The sequence below is a fragment of the Primulina huaijiensis genome, chromosome 3, assembly GCF_012295235.1.
Source record: "Primulina huaijiensis isolate GDHJ02 chromosome 3, ASM1229523v2, whole genome shotgun sequence".
In the NCBI taxonomy this organism is placed as follows: Eukaryota; Viridiplantae; Streptophyta; class Magnoliopsida; order Lamiales; family Gesneriaceae; genus Primulina; species Primulina huaijiensis.
The window spans coordinates 2,154,107-2,172,938 of record NC_133308.1 but is presented as its reverse complement, the minus strand read 5'-3'; the positions used below and the strand labels follow the sequence as shown (position 1 = coordinate 2,172,938).

Sequence of the window (18,832 nt, the reverse complement as noted above, 5' to 3'; positions counted from 1 at the left end):
TAATCGGAAATCATGAGAACTAAGTAAAATGCTGAAATATAACCAACAAATCTAACGAAAATACTAACACCGAAAGGAATATTTTAATATTCCTAAATCAATTAAGATTTTATTTCGATTTTGCATTCCTAAATTTATTCGATAGATTTGTTTCCTAGATATAGTGAATCTATAGTTAGGAATTGTTTAATTAATTTGGGAACTTATCTATAAGATATAATGTATTAGCTTTAAATTAGAATTTTATTCCTATTAAACTCTAGTTTACTTGTCTATGGGTGGGAAGTATATTTGAAGATTTAGGTCAAGTGGTACTATATATATGGGGGACAAATATTGAAAAGTGTGGGTGACAATGAGAAAAAATATTCTGACGGCTACAGGAGCTTTGCGGAAGTTGGTTCAGTATTGAAGGTTTGCATAAGGAGCTTGCGTGTCCTGTCTACGACGTGACCGTGGGGAGGATTGGTGTTGCCAACACTCGAAGAACAACACTGACGTAGAGTGTTGCTCGAAGAGTGGTTCCGTTTGGTTTAAGCAATACGTTTTTATTTTATGCATCTAGTTTTAAGATTCGATTTATTTCTAATGAATCTTAATTCCCTGGAGTGTCAAGGAAGTTTGATTTGTTATACTCACTAGTTTTGATTCTGGTGTAAACGATTTACATAGTTTCTAGTGAATTTTTCGCCATAAGGCATCGCACAAGTAATACTTGTGCATAATTTAACCCAACGTTTATTTATTAAAAATTATATTTGTGTGTTAAATAATTAATTTTCGCTCTCGTGTTATGTGTGGGTGTTGACAACACCAAATTCTGACATGTCAATTTTAAATCTATTTCCTGTAATTTTATGCGCAACAACCCTTTCAAACATGAGTACTTGGAGCTTAGCCACGATTCTCCTATCAATAAATTTTGACACACAAATTTTTTTTTTTTTTTGATATCATGTTATGATTGAGAATGATAGATATAACAATAAAATTATGTTATCAATTTTAAATTTTCTATTATTCACACAAACCTATACAACTCCTTAAAAGAGTTGAAAGCTTTATAAATTAAATATTTGAACGTAACAGCAAAAAGAAAAAAGAAAAAGAAAAATAGCACTATTATAGCATTGTTGTAGTTTTCAAACAAATGCTTAATGGGATATCTGAATTAAACTGTTGCAAGGATATACAAAGTTGGAGACTTTTTTCAATTTTTTTTAGTTTTAATATATAGGTAGATTTTATTTTTTTGAAGAATATAAAGGTAGATTTCATGAGCAACATATCGAGAGAAGTATCAAGATTGAGTTAGCTCGACATCTAATTAAGCGACAAGGCTAAGGGTCTTCCCTAGGATAATATCATCTGTTGCGAAATCTGCTGCTTTCCTGAATGTCCCCCTACCAAAATCCAGGTTGTAAGAATCTGTAAGACCTTCCACTAGATTGAATTCCGGCACAATTCCTAGCACGCTCTTCGCCTTTTCAACCGAAGCGAAGAAATGCTGCATTCAATTACCATTTAAGTACGCTTTGAATCAAGAAATATTTGACAGATTAAAGTATTTAGAATGTTCAGAATACCTGGTCGCGGAATGGAAAAGCTTTCTTTTTACCAAAATCGAACTCCTTGGGATTGTAGTGAATAATCTCAGGTTCTGGGAATCCACCAGCCTGTTTACGAAAATGCATGGAAATCAGATTTCTTGATGCTATCATCTATGTTGACAGGAAGAATTTTACCTTGGCGCATGCTCTCGCTAATCCATCGAAAGTAACATATTTCTCTCCGGAAATGTTGAAAACCTCTTCGCTTGCTTTGTCATTGCCAAGAACTCGAAGAAAAGCAACAGCAAGATCCTGAAGTTGTCGTTCATAAATATTCATTTTTAGAACAATTTATCTTCATTCTTTTTTTTTGGGGGGGTCAAATTTGATGTGATTTTTAGCTAACCTTCACGTGGCCAAGTTGTGTGACCTGCATTCCTGAATTGGGAATCGGTATTGGTCTACCAGCTTTCAATCGGTGGAAGAACCACTCTTCAACTGGATTATAGTTCAATGGTCCGTATATGTAGACCGGCCTGATAGAAGTCCAATTTACGCCCCGCGATTTTAATATGCTCTCCGTCTCTAGCTTGCCCTTGTGTCTGCTCTTTGGATCAACTGCATCAGTCTTCAATCATAACATCAAGAACAGATTATTCAGAACAGATACAAAGAAAAGAGATAATGAAGCACAAACAAATGGTGCCATGTCGAGGAAATTTTGGACTAAATTTCCCCATTTCACAATATTTTCAAGAATTATATGCCTATCAAACAGTAATAAAAAGCTCAATTATTTATCAGATTCCAACCTGGAAAAACATCCCAGTTTCTTGTTACAGTTTTGCATATAGCTAGTTATCGCTTGGGAATATTTAAACTACCTCGAAGATTATTATGATATATGTTGAGGCTGACCTCAAAATGTGGAAGATAATCGGTTTTCAGGTACACTCCGGCTGAAGAGCAGTAAATGTACCTAGGGGTGAGTTGAACCAGATAAGGAATAATATGTAAGTGATACAAACTGTGATTAAAAACAAAAAATCACAAAAAGCAAAGCTGGTGTCGAGATTTACTGTTCAAGGTTTGGTAAAGCGTCTAAAATTGGCTCCACTTCATTTGCTTCGCGACCTGATAAAGTGAAGGATCAACTTTTGGGGGTAAATCATTTTTCTATAGCATCCGATCATGAACATAAAAAAACAAATGCACTTCAACCAAGAAACATAACTTGCTGTATTGGATATAAAGGAAATATTCAAAGATCTCACACGCACCATTGATATCATACACAACATCAAATCCTTTCGCCGAAAGGCTGCTCTTTACGAATTCAAAGTCCATTCTGTCTCCCTTCAAGTGCAAGATCTACAAAAGAAAAACTCTGAGAGCTCGCTCCTATATCCCACACCCAATGGAATATGTATAGACACGAAATTCCCATCGTGTATGATTTGAATAGAACAAAACATACCTTGGATGCAAAATCGTTAAAATCTGCATCTGATTCACCCGGCAACTGCGAGGCAATGGGTGCTTTCCCTCTGGTGAATAGAGTAACCTGCAAAAGAAACAAGTAGTTGAAAATCTGTTTGGTGACAATCTTGAGCAAAACAGACTCAAATAATGGATATAACACGATTAATGGGAATAAAACAAAACTTGGGAATATGTTTGATTAAACCTGATGGCCCTCTTTGACAAGTAGTCTGGACAAAAAAATACCAATGAATCTGGTGCCTCCCATTATAAGAATTTTCTTGGCACTTGATGCAGTAACACACAATGCTCCATTCGACTGCCATTGTTTCTTCTTATACTGCAGAAAGTGAATATGTCTGATTAATTTATCCTCTGATAACATTAACCACCATTTCCCAACAGAAACTAAAACCAATAAAAAATGATTTTTAGCTCATCCGACACTGAGCAGGTCTCGAACCACCCAATACTTGAATTTTTTATTTTGAAAATACCAATATACCAATTAAGTTTTTGAAATTCATAGTTCCTCATAAATTCTAAAACATTTTAAAGAAACTACTAAAAATTACGATAGCTAGGGTCACTCTTATTTTTCACTTCAGTTTCATTAATGATTAGTTAATGGTTGTCAAATAAATTAGAAAGTACAGAAATATTCGCCAGATATCACAATCCAAAGTTTATTGACATAATAAATTAGATTCACCTATTTTAAATTTATTTTGGATATTGGTAATACCATAAAATCAAACCAAGTTTACAAATGAAATACTCCACTACAAAAACAAACTGAACATCTAAATTTGTTTTGTTTTGTTTTAGAGTGATCTACTAAACTTGTAAGCACATATATTTAATTTAAAGGTTACATTTACCTGATGCCCGACACTCTCAAACCTTGAACTTGAGCATTGCCCTAGCTGAATCAACAAACAAGCAAATTCACACAGAAAAAAACTGAAACCAAATCAAAGAAACATGTGCAATGAACAGAAAATATCTGTAAAAAAAATGGGACGACAATATTATTAAATCACAATACATTCTTACAGATTTTGAAAATGAGTATAAATCTGGCTTGGCTATTTGCGTAGAATTAACATGGAAGCAGGGTTTGAGAAGTGTGAACGTGGCCATGTTCCAAGATCGAAAAGTGGAAAGGTGAAAGACCGCTGATTTGCCATTCTTCCTTTTTGCTGGTCTTTTGGATTGGATAAGACAAGTATTTGTATCCACACTTCTTCCATGCAAAATTTCAATATAAATTTTCAATTTTTTTTTTGAGTCTTTAATTTATCGGCTAATTTACCACATTATCCTTTGAAGTTAGAATTAATGCAAATTTTGTATTCTTGATATTAATATAGGCGTAGCTTGTATATTCGTATGGAATTTAGATAAATGTCACGGTTCATGTCTCGAAAATTAATCTTTACGTAGACTTCTATACGAAAAACAATAAATAAATCGAATAACTTATAAAATTATCAATACTCTCACCAGGTTTATATTTATATTATAATGTTTGTAATTATTTTACTTTATTCAGAGGGTTATGTAAGATAAATATAAAATTAATATTTAAATATAATTTAACCCAATCATTTGCTTATCACATTAACTTTGAAGAAATACAAGACAGAGATGGTAGAAAAAGTGAGGAGAGGCCCATGGGCTTTTTGAAGAAGCTTAATCCTCTAAAATATATAATTTATGATGGGTAAATAATTGGACCAACAATCCAAAATGACTACACAGCCCAATATCAGAAAATTAGGCGTTTTTAATAATCTAAATAGATATTATTCACCCGTGGAATGATTCTGGCATAAATAAAGATCTTTTTATGGACACGTGTCTGGCCAAACAACAACCATTTCCCCCAAACCCAAACATATATCCACAAGCGAACTCTGCTCTCCAGTCTCCTCATCCCGTCTACGTAAATATCAGCCAAAAAGGCAGCAGCAGTTGGGCGGGGAGATTCTCTGTACTTGTTTTCTACCACTCTCTCGCTATGAACGCGAGATCGGTGCTCATTTCCTTCTACTCTGCTCCTGTTTATCATCAGATTTCACCGCCTAGAAGAAGGTCTGAGCCTGATAATCGTCCACAATCACGGTCATGTTCCTGTGAAAGAGCCAATCTTATTCATTTTTTCTCGGGCAGTGCGAGGATTGGCCTTATTAGAAGAAGTTTAAGTAGTACTGGAAGAGTGCGGGCGGATGTGAAGTCGGAGACACGTGGTGTTGCGGAATCTCCACCGCCGCTTTCGGAGCCTGTGAAGATTGGTTTGGATTATTATGATGATGATGATGATGGAGACGTCAGTAGGATGCCGTGGTGGGAACAGTTTCCAAGGCGTTGGGTGATAGTGATTCTATGTTTTACTGCTTTTCTAATCTGCAATATGGATAGGGTAAGCGGTTAGAGTCCTCAACCAACGTGAAAGTAATCGCACAATGGCTTCGTGCACACGTATATTTTGCTGATTTGGTTGTGCTTCTATTATCATATAATTGTATGCTCTCTCGGACTAATTAACTAGTTGTAGGATGGCTAGCCACTGTATACGTGGAACACCTTGTTATTGACATTTGTGTTTCATATCGATTAGATGGAATGACGAATGACCCAATCACGAAAAAATTCTGCTTGAATTATGTGTTTGTGGCCATTTCGTGTGAAAATTAGCGCAAGTCTGGTTTATCTTTCGTTTCAAATATACGATTCTGTATTATAGCACACGCTTTTATTTCTGTTTTATACTTGAAAATTAGCGCAAGTCTGGTTTATCTTTCGTTTCAAATATACGATTCTGTATTATAGCACACGCTTTTATTTCTGTTTTATACTACACCCTTTCATTCCTGTTTCGCGTTCATTGTACGAGCTTGTCTTTTCTAAGTATCAAGGAATGTGAAATGAAATGCAGTTGGAGTTGGAACAACCGATAATCTTTGAATTCATCAAATTATTCCTGGCTTATTTCTGATTTTGCTCGAGTTTTCAATTAAAAAAATTCTTTTAATTTGACTCCTCCTAAATGAAATTCCAGATTTCCTTGAACGAAGTAGTCATAGGAATGCATTTGTCGCAAGTAATGCGTAAAATGTTATTCTGAATGTTGGTCATCTTTAGATCATGTAGGTAGGTTTATTATTAGCCTTGCATGTGCACTCTAGTATTGCATCCCCGCTAAGACTTTTTTGATTACTAAATTGAATTTGAAACGATATCTGATGATAAAAACGGCACTAAATTGAATTTGAAACAATATCTGATGATAAATAAAGAATTAAATAATTGGTATACGTTGATTATAAAACTGAAGGTGAAAATAGTTTTACAATGGTGTAAGAAATTGTGATTAAATTTTTTCCTCGTTAATTTCAGAATATGTATTTTTTCAACCTTGAGGAGCAAGTTTATTGAAAACATTGTAAAAGAGACTGAATGAGCGTTAATCTCTCTCTCTTAATAAAAGTGAGTAATATGATTGTTATGAACACATCCACCAAGACTATCACTACAACAATGCGCACTGCACAATTTTCAAGAAAATAATTGTGGTGAATGGATGCTTCATTTCTGCTGTGGTCATGGGTTGGTGTAGGGGCACGGCCGAACTTAACCTCTTGCTAAGTACTAACTCCACCATTTGGATTGAACATTTAATTTGTCTGCTTCATTCTTTCAGCTGATCACTTTGTGCTTATTTCTCAGTTTTAATATTCTTGATAAAAGTTGCAAAAACGAGTAACTCTGTCTCCTTCTTTCCTTGTGTATTTTAGGTGAACATGAGCATTGCAATACTTCCAATGGCTACAGAGTTCCATTGGAATTCAACAACTGTTGGTTTAATTCAATCTTCGTTTTTTTGGGGCTACCTTCTCACTCAGGTATGAAGATCGCCTATTTGTTTTATGAAAAAATCAAACACTTTTTGTCTGCGTAATTTGCTTCACTTTGATGAGATTGAGAATAATTCTTAAATATTTATATTTTATTTGTTATGTCTAAATTTGTATTGATTTTTGAATTGTTAAAGTACTTGAAAAACCACATCTACAAGTACTCTTTGGGATCAAGGAGTTAGTTTCTCATTGTTTATAAATGCAGATTGCAGGAGGTGTATGGGCAGACACTGTTGGTGGGAAGTTCGTTTTAGGATTTGGTGTAGTTTGGTGGTCAATAGCAACAATGCTCACACCTATTGCGGCAAACTTTGGTTTGCCTTTCTTACTCGTGGTTCGTGCTTTCATGGGTGTTGGTGAGGTAAGTATTCTCGCATGTCAGGTTAACATTTATCGTTCCTCTGAGTTTTTCTTTGGAATGCTGTTATCATCAGGATGTCCCTAGGTTGTAATGTTTTGTTGTGAACTTAGTCACAACAAATTGTGCTTTGCCAGTTTTCTGTTGAATTCAGCCAGATCACTTTCTAACAGGGTGTTGCGATGCCTGCTATGAATAATATTCTGTCAAAATGGGTACCTGTATCAGAGAGGAGTAGATCGTTGGCATTGGTTTACAGTGGGATGTATCTTGGATCTGTAACTGGTCTATCATTTTCGCCAATGTTGATCCATAAATTTGGCTGGCCGTCCGTCTTCTTTTCATTTGGTTCTCTGGGTGCAGTTTGGTTCACTTGGTGGCTCAGCCAGGTCAATTCTTGACTAGTACACGATTTGGTTGCAAATTTTCAATTTGCATTTAAATTGATTCTTTTTTTATCGCAAGAATTTATTCTGCCATCAATTTCTTACCCATTTGGTTTTGACAAGGAGTACTGGATGTAGGCATACAGCTCACCACTTGAGGACCCCCAGTTATCGCCTGACGAAAAGAAGCTAATTCTTGGCAACAGTAAAGTGATTGAACCTGTAAAGTCTATACCATGGAAATTGATATTGACAAAAAAACCAGTATGGGCTCTGATAGTGTCTCATTTTTGTCACAACTGGGGAACTTTCATCCTGCTTACATGGATGCCAACCTATTATCACCAGGTATATATTTAATTATTTTCGATCAAAGGTAGTAGTACAATACTAGGTAATAGTACAATACTGATTTAAGTTGGGAAAAAAAGTAAGTCTAAAGTTGTTACTAAGAAAGACTGCTGTTTTGGAATTCCTGGGTAGTGATATCAGTGGGCTGACTTTGGGAGTTGTTCCTTGCCTTTGTTGACAGTCATTATAGGAAGTCTGATTATAGCTACAGCTCAAGAATCCACCCGTCAGCTGTGATCCATCCAAATTATGTTGATTATCCATGTATGCAGTATTCTTGAATTTAATAGTACAAGTAAAATGTCGATGAATCTGAAAAAAAAAAAGAAAAAGAACTTTGGAAAAACTGAAAGAATTGCACTATTTAAATTATGGATAATGCTGTGGACAATGGAAGTTTTGATTGGTAAGGGGAGATGATGCTGGTGATGGCGGATGAAGGAAAATGGTATGTGAAATTACTTTGTGAAAATAATGGACATTTGTTGCATTGTGAAAAGGAGGAAAGAGCATGAGGTTGATAAACGTTGTTGCCTTTTCTATGGTGGGATGAGATAGTGAGATTGATTTCGACCAGCTATGCTATATGGCTCAGAGTGTTAGGCCACTACAGGACTACATATGCATAAGATGACGGTAGCAGAGATATGTAATGTTAATATGGATGTATGGCAAAACGCGCGACGATAGAATTAGGAATGAAAGGATTATGAATTATTTAAATGTAGCTCTATAGAAGATAAAATTAGAAAGATACGTCTAACACGGTTTGGTCATGTGGGAAAATCGTTTAGTTTGGAGAACTAATATCCATGCAGCCGACCCTGCAACTAACAGGAATGTGTTATTATGATGATGAAATATGATGAGATATGGAATGGAGTTCAAGTTCTCCTTGATGATTCGGTCAGAATTTATTTACCAAAATTTTCTTCGTTGAATTTGTAGGTGTTGAAGTTCAATCTTACTGAATCGGGTCTTTTTTGTGTCTTTCCATGGCTTACTATGGCCTGTTCTGCAAATTTTGGTGGTTGGATTGCAGATACTCTTGTGAGTAAAGGTGCATCTGTGACCAATGTTAGAAAGGTATTCACATGATTATCTTTTTTTGGACCAACAATTTTATATGTGCATTGCTACGGAGTGATTGTTATGTACTATTGATGTAAATTTTGAAACTTTCTAAAACAGCTAAATGAATGCAGTGATTGTAGTCATACATACCAGAAAGACCCTCAGTCAAAATTCTTCGAACAATTTTCTGGCACATTTCAGTTACTTGATTGCCCAGTGTAAATTTTTTTTAGCGGTTGCTTTTCAATGCTTCTCTAATAATTTTAATTATTAGACTTCTCTTGGGTACTGAGTGATATTACCTCTTTGTCTTTACTTTTGTTTATGGAGTTGTATTCTTGCATGCTTTTCTTACAATCAGTAGATCTTCGCTACGAGAGCTGGCAATTTTAAGTTTAAACTATATTTCTTTTCTAAGATTTTTTTTCTAGCTACCTATTGCCATTCCATGTTAGGGTTATACGTGGATGCGATTGGGTGAAATTCACAGTTTTTAATGACATCTGACTATCCATATGCGTTATTTAAATTCTCGTGCAGATAATGCAATCAATTGGATTTCTTGGTCCAGCTTTCTTCCTATCTCAATTGAGCCATGCGGATTCTCCTGCAATGGCTGTTCTGTGTATGACATGCTGCCAGGTTTGTTATTATTTTGTGGTAAAAATATCATAATTTTAGTCAATGGTGGAAATAATATTGAAGTACTCTTGTCAAATTTCTAAAATTGGAATAATTGACCCACTTAAGTTTTAAATTGTTTTCCTTCATCGATTTGCATGATAACTTAGAATTTGTTGTCTAAAGAAAGTAGGTGATTAGGAAAGTTTACTAAGTGTGATAAAAAGTGCGATGAGTATTGTCCCTAGATATTTTATGCAAATGTATATTTAATCTATTACCTAGTATTGAGATGACCGAAAAACTTTTTCTTTCTTATAAAGATACGGAGGTAATTTAATTACAAGATATTTATCATTTGTACATCTACTTCCTTTCCTTGAAAAAAGTTACCGGAACAGCTTGAAAATTCTCAATTCTTTTATTGTACAAAAAGAGAACTTGATATTATTTTGTTTCAGCAGTTTTTCATTTACTTTTGCTTTCTTTAATATATTCCTAGATCCATCTGGAGCAATACTATGCGTATTCAGTGAGTCGTCATTCTTGTAATGTTTTGTAAAATTAATTATTGGTCAGGGAACCGATGCCTTTTCACAGTCAGGGTTGTATTCAAACCATCAAGATATTGCTCCTCGATATTCAGTAAGTACTTCCCATTAATCTTCCATGACTGCACCAATTTACTTGCTATAGAATCAGGAATGAGCTCGATGAAAAATCAACTGTTGATGCCATTTAGACAATGTGATCTGGTGGATGCTTAGTTTCTCTTACACAAGCAAATAATTTTTATGTTTATCTTTATGAACACTTATACAGGGGGTATTGCTTGGTCTATCTAACACTGCTGGAGTTCTAGCTGGTGTTTTTGGTACTGCTGCGACTGGTTATATCTTGCAACACGGTAAGCTTTCATTGCTCAGATCTTTTAGCTGAAATAATTTGATCTGTCCTCTAGCACTGGCTCTTGAGTTGCAAATGGAAGTCAGGAATCTTCAGCTATCTTCATACTTTTCAATCTCCCATAGGTTATTTAATCTTGAAACCTTAGCACTTAATCTTACGATGAAATCTGAGACCGTTTAATTCATCCGTTTTCAAAATAGGTTCTTGGGACGATGTCTTCAATGTTTCTGTTGGACTTTATTTAGTTGGCACCGTGGTATGGAATCTTTTTTCGACTGGTGAAAAGATATTGGATTGAAATGGTAGCACAAAAATCTGCATCGAGTAGGAACAAGGACCTCAAAGTAAACTTTAAAATGAGATATTGAGCGGACGAAGCTCATGTATGCATTCGAAACCTCTTTTGATATGTTCCATCTTTTAACTCGTGGATTTACTATGGAGAGAACTGAAGGACTCTTTTGCAACCAGTTTCTCCAAGAGATTGATGCATTCGTGGCACTGCCTCTTTGGAGGAGAATAGGAATGTAGGAAAATTAGGATAGATGCCCAAATTTTATGTACATAATAACATTATATGCAACTCTTTTTAGCCGATTCTTTTAACATCATGTCCATACATACGTTATTTGATATTGTTTACCATTTGCAAAAATCATGGCTATTAATTTTTCGAAGTTGGTAATTGTCTGCTAGCTACACCCTGTCTAACCCTCGATTCTTTCTTGGTGAAGGCATTGATTTTATTTTTGCCCCAAAATCATGAAGTATTATTATTCTTTGAATCCATGATCGTATTTGCTCCCCATCATGTATGTCCAGGGTACAGACAATTGGTGATTACTTGAATAGTATAACCTACTGTCCCTCGATTCCGAACAAAATAGAAAATTTCTCACGGGTCATATCTCTGTTAAAAAAAAATGTACATGCTTGAACTGTATTTACCAGTTAACATGTCAGCAGATTCATTTTGATGAAAATTTTCAAACTTATATTACAGAACCAACTGAAAATAATACGAACATAAAATGGATGATATGTAAATTACTAAATTATGCCATTCAGTGGGAGAATAACTGAATACATACCCTTCGGCGTGCCTAATTTGAGCGAATCACTCCTAGTTGTTTGCCCTAGTCCTCTCATATCATTTCCCCTTTTTGGCTAGTATCCATTGCATTATTGTCATTCCTTTTTCTTTTTTTATTGGTATAATCAAACATGTATCATCTCCATAAATCAGAGTGATTCCAGCTCTATACCATAGTTTGACCACAAAACATATCCTATTTAGCTTCTAACTCAGACCCCTTTGGCCCTTTCATAAGTATCGAACTTATCACGATCCGGTGTTAATCAACCATATATCTAGAATGTGTATTTAATGAGCAAATAGTATTGTATCATTAAATTGATTGAACAAATTATACACACATATAAAGTATAAGTGGACGACGCCAAAAAAAAAAAACAAAAAGAAGACATTTTGCGACAAAAGAAGTTGAAATACCAATTTACCCCTCTTCTTCTCTACCACACATGCAGATGACCCTTTCGTTGTGTCAATTGCAAAGTCATGGCAACCCCACACCCAATACATATGCACAATCACCCTCACATAGGCATCGTCACCGGTAATGCACGTGGCTTCAAGTAAACTTTGAGCCCATTCTTCATGAATAAAGTCAAAGACATCTTCTGCTCGACCCGGTGGCCTGGAACTAATGACAGCCGGTACCGTAGGAGCACGGCTGATGCCACAGACTTCATCTGAAGATAAGCCAAGTCCTTACCTAAACAAGTCCTAGGTCCACCATTAAACGCCACAAACTTATACGAATCCTTAACCGGTTCGAACTGGTCTCCGCTCTCTGATAGCCACCTCTCCGGTTTAAATTCCATGCAATCGTCTCCCCAAATATTCTTCATCCTCCCCATGGAGTATATCGAATATGTCACCGTTGAACCAGCAGGTAGCTCCGTCCCATCAGGCAAAATGTCATCCGAGACAACGTATTTGAAGTCTTCGGGCACAGAAGGGTACAGACGGAGAGTCTCGGCTAGTGCTGCCTTTAGGTAAACTAGTTGGTCTGCTTCATCAAATGTCAGCGGCTCTTCAATCCATTTCTGTGTGTCTCTGCCTCTGGTTTTTTGGAGAACATTCAAGATCTCCTTTAGGATCTTTTCTTCGACTCGGGGTGTGTTCATTACGAGCCAGAAGAACCAACTTAGAGCCACCGACGATGTGTCCCGCCCCGCGAGAACGAAGTTTAAGGCTATCCGTTTGAGTATTGAGTTTGAGAAGAGGTTACCATCGATATCTCTCTTCTTCATGAAACGGGACAAAAGATCATCTGATGGGGTTTGTTTTCGTGTATCAAGTGCTTCTGTCATGTAATTTTCCACAATACTTAGGCTTCTCCTCAACCTCTTTTCAGCTCCCAAATCAAAAATTTTCTTCAATCTCCATAGAAAACCAGGGTAAAGCAGCCTCTGCAGTGTTGCTTCGGTTGCAGAATCAAACGCTATTGCAAATGGATTCTCAGGCATTTCAACTGACAAAGTTTCCGGGTCCTTACCAAACGTAAGCCCACATATATTATCAAACGTTAAACGAAGCAAAATATCTTGCAAATCTACTGATGTGTGATCTTTAGCAGCCTTCTCCAAGATAACCCACAAACGAGTTCGTATAGTTCGGCTCACCCAACGAGCCATCGCTTGGCGAAGAGTCCTTGTAGTGAACTCAAGAGCGGCAGTTTTTCGCTGCAGCAGCCATGTCTCACCATCACTGTTGAATATCCCTTGTCCCAAAAGATCATGAAAGGCGGTTTGCCAAGTAGGACCTTTCGGATAGTTACAGAACCGGGTCCGAAGAATGTGTTCTATGTTTTTCGGGTGACACGTGACTGTGTAGAACCCTTGTTTCCTAGCCAAGAACGGGATGGCTATGGTGCATGTTTGATACGTGGCGGCGCTGCCTGTCGAAAGGAGGTTTCCGGCTATCCAGTCGTGGATTCGACTCCGATTGGCGAATAGATGCGGAAGGCTACCGACGAGTGGCCACGCCTTCGGGCCTGTGAGTTTTCTTGCTAGCGGCCAAAACCATAGGCAATAAGCTGATACTACCGTTGCTAAGCAGAAGAAAAGTAATAGAATGTCCATGTTCTTGGGTGAGAAAGTTGAGTACGTAAAATCTGGTGAATGCGATAGGTGAGGATGGTACTTGGTTAATATATATATCTGTGACATTTGTGATATCAAGAGAGAATTAGGAGAGAGTTGTTGGGAAAATTTTTATGGGACAAAAGAAGGGGTTGGTTTGATCGTGAACTATTTTGGAGTTGCCAAGTCATAAGAAAAAGAAAGCTTTTGCAGGCAAATACGGCTGTTTATACATCCTGAATAATACTTCCTATTTATTTCACATTTTTTTAAACATAAAATCGACATATATTTTAACATATATCCAAGTGTTGGATGCTAAAACTATGTTTATGTATGTATGATATAAAAAACTACGTTACGGGTTCGGTTCGAATTAACAAATTTTTTTTTGGAACAATTAATTTTGATTTCTTCTTTGGAATTCAGTTTCGATCTTTGATATATGATTTGCGTTATTTCAAGGCAAGCTTTTTTTTTTTTTTTTTTTTTTTTTTTTTTTTTTTTTTTTTTNTAGATACATGCATGTATAGAGATACATGGATAGCCGTAGATACTAAAGCATTTTTTTTGGCTATATTTCTACATTACTTATGCTGACATTTTATAAATCGGTACCTAATTTTCGGTGCTTCAAATTTCATTTACTTGAGAAATGGGCAATTTCCTATACATTGAGACAAAGGGTAGTTGGAAGCAGTTCATTCCAGTTGAGAAATTATGTTTTTGTCACAAAAATCTTAACTCGGACCAAAGTCGTGAATTTGAAGCCTGAAGAAACTTTATCACACGACTTTGACTCCACAATAATCTTAACCATCAAACTAAGACAGAGTTTAGAAACCCACCATTAACTAAAGAAAGAGTCCCAAAAACATAAAAAACAACACTTGTCTTACTATTTCTCAAAAGCAATAGGGATGGGTGGATGATCATTTAAGGCATAGATGATTTTTTTTAATTTAAATATTTAAATTTTTTATATTCATATTTCTTCAATAATTATTATATATTGAATTCAAACTCAAAATTAATGAGATACTCTTCTTTTTAATTCAATATGAATTGACGAAAAATATGCCAAACAATTTTCTAAAAAAAATCTATATATTAAATTAGGCGACTGTCTAGACGGATTTTGAGCTGTCTAAGCAATCTAGGCTGTCGATTTTTTAAACAACTTCGTAGACAACGTCTTTCTAAAACTCAAGACGGTGGACAACAGTCTAACGCCTAGACGCCGCTCAGGCGATTTTGGGCAACACACTTTAGAAACCACTTACAATTCAAAATGACAAGGATTTTTTTATAAAATAAATAGATGGTTATAATTAGAAATAAGATGATTAGCAAGAGATTTTTTTTAGAGGTTCGACATATTACAAGTACGATCGATAAAAAATAATAATAATTCAATAATACCATCAGAGGTTTAATAATTAATTATAATAGAGTAGACATAATAAACTCGTATAAGTGGGAATCAAATTCAATCTTTACTAGAAGAGAATCTTGGAGCCTCAAGAAATTTGATTGCCCATGTAAAGAAATTGGTGGATCATTTATCCCAGTGATTTTATTACATATACATAATTTTGTATAAAAATGTTGTTGCGTCGAATTCTTCGCGAGGAAATTATATAGTACAGATAATTAAATGCGGTTAAGAGATATATAATCGGACAAGCTTAGCGATTTCTTTCAACCCCTGCCATAATTTAATCGTTCACAGCATAATAAAACCTATAAAAAACAACACACATTGGTGCACCAGTTTTACTTCACACTTGCCTCTCAACACCTCTCCCTGTCTTACCATAAAGTTGCAAAATAAGCGTAAACAGTTAGCCATTAGGGGTGAGGATTCAGTTGATTCGACGAACCGATTATTTTTTTTACAAGAACCAAACCAGTTCAAGCAAATTCGCAAAAATACCAAACCAAGGTATAAGAAAAAACAATGTTCCTCTCAAGTTCAATCGATTTATTTTTGACGAAGAATGACGAAAATCAAAATGATAAAACCGATATCGATTACAAAACCGAGCCATTAAGTTATTTGATTAAGTGGATTAGTTAATGGAACTTTAATAAATTTAGCTCAACTAATCACAATGAACAAATTTTTTAGCTATTAAGCACAAAAACCATTTTTAACTACATGTCTCTTTCATGTGAAAGCCTCTGAGGTAAGGCTTTTACAAACAGAAGCGAAGAAAAATCCAAGACTATTTTTTTGGGTTTATAAATATTTTACCTCCATAGTACCAAGATATGTTTTTATACCTCGTCCCAAATTTGAGATATGACAGATGAACTATGAGGTATAGGCCATAATCCTGCTTACATATAAAATAAGAAAAAAAATTAAACAAGTATAATACAATATAATGTGAAATGAATGTTGCCCCTAAATTTCTCCATCTGCTGGTTGCTGTCGCCTTCCAAAAAAGGGGTAGCTTCGATGCTACATGTGGGGCACTGTCCCCACATGGTTTGGATGGACAAGATTCACACACATATGTGATTTTAAAAAAATTAGTAGAACCTATGTATGTGTGGTTAAATTTGAGCCCTTGATTCTATCATGAGGTAGTGCCCCTACATGTAAGATGGAATCAAGGGGGAAAGGAAACTGGAGAGTTGTATAAAACATGCACTTAAATGCAGGATCAACTGAAGTCACCTTCCAAAAAGGGATTGAGATAAATATTGAAAGCATATAAAATAGTTAACATTTCTTTGGGGGGAAGCTGGGAAGTCTGCTCCAGAAAAATCCTATCCTATTTTATCTTCTAATTCGAGTTGTTTTTGTTGAATCTTGATTTCGACACCAGGATCATGAAGCCATTGCAGATAAGAAATAGCTTAGAAAGTTAGCAAACACTTTCATAAATTAATATGGGTGTCTATGCATACGATGTTCAAGTTTATATAGAGAAACTATTAAGATTTTCATCAAATTGCATTCTTGATAGAATATCCATTTGTTTCATTTCCTTCGTAATCATGATTTTATAAGATAATATCATTTATATATCATAGAAAAATAACCGCATATTATAATTCAAATATGAGTTTTGTTCATAATCATGGAAAGAATAGATTAATTACTTGATTATTTACAGCATAAAAGCCATTTGTGTTATTTTTTTATATCATATTATTACTATTTGTATTTTATCTTCTCTAATTTATACTAAAAATATTGGGTGAAAGAATAACATCTTTTTGTTGTTGCATATAGTGTAACACCCCGGAGACGACTGTCCTCACTGTACCAAGACGAGTCTTTCCAACATGCTTATGTCCTCACTCACACGCACCCTAGGAAACTTCCCAGGAGGTCACTCATCCCAAAATTGCCCCAAGTCAAGCACGCCTGACTTTGGACTTCTGATGTGATGAGCTACCGAAAAGAAGATGTACCTTCTTGATATGAGTAGTACATATCAAATCTTTTAAGCTCTCCTCAACTGCACAGTCTCATACTTGAACAGTTTCGGAATCCCTCTCCTTTCGGTGTAAGATCGATTCATTCATGTTTCATCCGTCTAAAAATATGTCAGGAGCCGCTCATTGTCCGTGCAACCTCATGACAACTGCGATCAACTCCCGTCCTCTTCGACCCCGGGCCTCACATATAGTATGATTTCTTCGGTCAAGATTTCCTCAATCGTTAAAAAGAAAAATCTGTTAAGCAGTGAGTCAGATTATTGTACTGTTTTTATGAGTAAAAAATCCATGGACAATGGTGTGGTCACGAAGCTAATATTCGATCATATCTGTTTGGTGTTGTTAAGGTAAAAATTAACCCAATAAGATGTATTTCATTCCCAATAAATCTTCTGATCTGTTTTCTATAAAATTTGAAGTCTATTTTTATTTAATAAAACGTTCGCTCAACACGACCTACATATGTTGATCTTGGTCAGTTGCATGTTTCTTTAATTTGCCTCTTTTTTTTTTTTTTTTTTTTTTTTTTTTTTTTTTTTTTTTTTTTTTTTTTTNTTTTTTTTTTCTAAAAAGTGCTTGGAGTTGATACCACTAGGCTTGGTCGTCTGAAACTTTTCATACATTTTCTTTATAAAAAATAGAAGAAAAAAATTAGCATATCGCATTATTTGAAATCAAGTGGCTCCAATGAGCATGCATAAATATTAGTAAGCTAGTAGAAACTAGAAATAATCGGTTTTGGATATGATATTGTGCATATCACTATCGTTAGATCAAGTGAACTACACATTCAAGCGGACTCCAATTTAGAGTCCACTTGATCCAACGGCACACAATATCATGTTACACACTGTGGATGATTTTAAGGATGAGAGGATCATACACAAATTTGATTTTTTTCCCCATAATTTTAAGATTGAGAGGATCATCCTGCCTAGACTATATTAATCAAATGTTTGTTCTTTAGAGTATTTTTTACGACCTCAAAAAAATATGTCATTATTAATTTTTCATTCAGTACCAATTCAGGAATCCATATCTTTCAAGCTTGAAGCAGAGCAATGTAACAACAAAAAATTTGTTACCATACAGACACAATATGAGTAGATATGTTATGAGATAATCTTGCGAATTTATATTCACGAAATGACTCGATCAGACTCATATTTAATATAAAAAATAATATTTTTGACTTAAAAAGTAATATTTTTTATGAATTGAGTTAAAGATTTGGATTACGAATTTAATATGTGAGACAGTCTCATAAGAGTTATTGTGCAAGACGATATGGTATGCAAACAACTTTGAGAGAATTCCTTTCATGACAGCTAAATCCAAGGATATCTCAATTGACATGTCCCCATTTCAATTTTGGCTTCTGGATTCTGCAATGTAAACTCACTACCGACACTTTGCAGATACCTCAGATGCCAAACACTATATTCACAAAATAAAGATCAAGAGAACCACAAACAAGCTAAAACCTTAGGCTAAATTTGACAAGGCTTCGGTCTTCGAACAAAGTCGTCTTTGTTTTTAATCCTTTTTTGGCTT

General features: G+C 35.2%; 3 protein-coding genes across 4 annotated transcripts; 1 reads left to right on the top strand and 2 right to left on the bottom strand.

Annotated features, from left to right (window-relative positions):
* Nucleotides 1-1,240: 1,240 nt before the first annotated feature.
* Nucleotides 1,241-4,285, bottom strand: LOC140972978 (chloroplast stem-loop binding protein of 41 kDa b, chloroplastic). 2 transcript variants are annotated; one of them, XM_073435475.1, is made up of 11 exons: nt 4,089-4,285; nt 3,914-3,958; nt 3,238-3,372; nt 3,028-3,114; nt 2,831-2,921; nt 2,630-2,684; nt 2,469-2,529; nt 1,957-2,178; nt 1,746-1,862; nt 1,587-1,676; nt 1,241-1,507 (listed from the first exon to the last, which is right to left on the bottom strand). In XM_073435475.1, the coding sequence occupies exons 1-11, from the start codon at nt 4,173-4,175 to the stop codon at nt 1,328-1,330; spliced, it is 1,170 nt and encodes a 389-aa protein (XP_073291576.1). In that variant the 5' UTR covers nt 4,176-4,285; the 3' UTR covers nt 1,241-1,327. The 2 variants fall into 2 exon arrangements, with proteins under 2 accessions (XP_073291576.1, XP_073291577.1); XM_073435476.1 differs by having other exon boundaries at nt 3,914-3,995; nt 4,089-4,217.
* Nucleotides 4,286-4,919: 634 nt separating this feature from the next.
* Nucleotides 4,920-11,320, top strand: LOC140972977 (sodium-dependent phosphate transport protein 1, chloroplastic-like). Its single transcript, XM_073435474.1, has 10 exons — nt 4,920-5,457; nt 6,833-6,940; nt 7,161-7,316; nt 7,487-7,702; nt 7,838-8,047; nt 8,999-9,136; nt 9,665-9,766; nt 10,325-10,390; nt 10,568-10,652; nt 10,855-11,320. The coding sequence occupies exons 1-10, from the start codon at nt 5,056-5,058 to the stop codon at nt 10,950-10,952; spliced, it is 1,581 nt and encodes a 526-aa protein (XP_073291575.1). The 5' UTR covers nt 4,920-5,055; the 3' UTR covers nt 10,953-11,320.
* A 717-nt stretch (nt 11,321-12,037) lies between these two features.
* On the bottom strand, nt 12,038-13,934 carry LOC140972976 (cytochrome P450 86A1-like). The gene has a single exon (XM_073435472.1). It carries the CDS (start codon nt 13,907-13,909, stop codon nt 12,272-12,274), a length of 1,638 nt encoding a protein of 545 aa, XP_073291573.1. The 5' UTR covers nt 13,910-13,934; the 3' UTR covers nt 12,038-12,271.
* Nucleotides 13,935-18,832: the final 4,898 nt, after the last annotated feature.

What these genes read in the sequence shown, in the direction of transcription:
- LOC140972978 (XM_073435475.1), bottom strand. Translation starts at nt 4,175, where the DNA reads ATGGCCACGTTCACACTTCTCAAACCCTGCTTCCATGTTAATTCTACG. An exon ending in GCTTTACCAAACCTTGAACA is followed by an intron (nt 2,530 to 2,629) that starts GTAAATCTCGAC and finishes ACTCACCCCTAG; the next exon opens with GTACATTTACTGCTCTTCAG. An exon ending in TAGCGAGAGCATGCGCCAAG is followed by an intron (nt 1,677 to 1,745) that starts GTAAAATTCTTC and finishes TTTCGTAAACAG; the next exon opens with GCTGGTGGATTCCCAGAACC.
- LOC140972977 (XM_073435474.1), top strand. Translation starts at nt 5,056, where the DNA reads ATGAACGCGAGATCGGTGCTCATTTCCTTCTACTCTGCTCCTGTTTAT. An exon ending in TAATCTGCAATATGGATAGG is followed by an intron (nt 5,458 to 6,832) that starts GTAAGCGGTTAG and finishes TGTGTATTTTAG; the next exon opens with GTGAACATGAGCATTGCAAT. An exon ending in TGGTTATATCTTGCAACACG is followed by an intron (nt 10,653 to 10,854) that starts GTAAGCTTTCAT and finishes TTTTCAAAATAG; the next exon opens with GTTCTTGGGACGATGTCTTC.
- LOC140972976 (XM_073435472.1), bottom strand. Translation starts at nt 13,909, where the DNA reads ATGTCACAGATATATATATTAACCAAGTACCATCCTCACCTATCGCAT.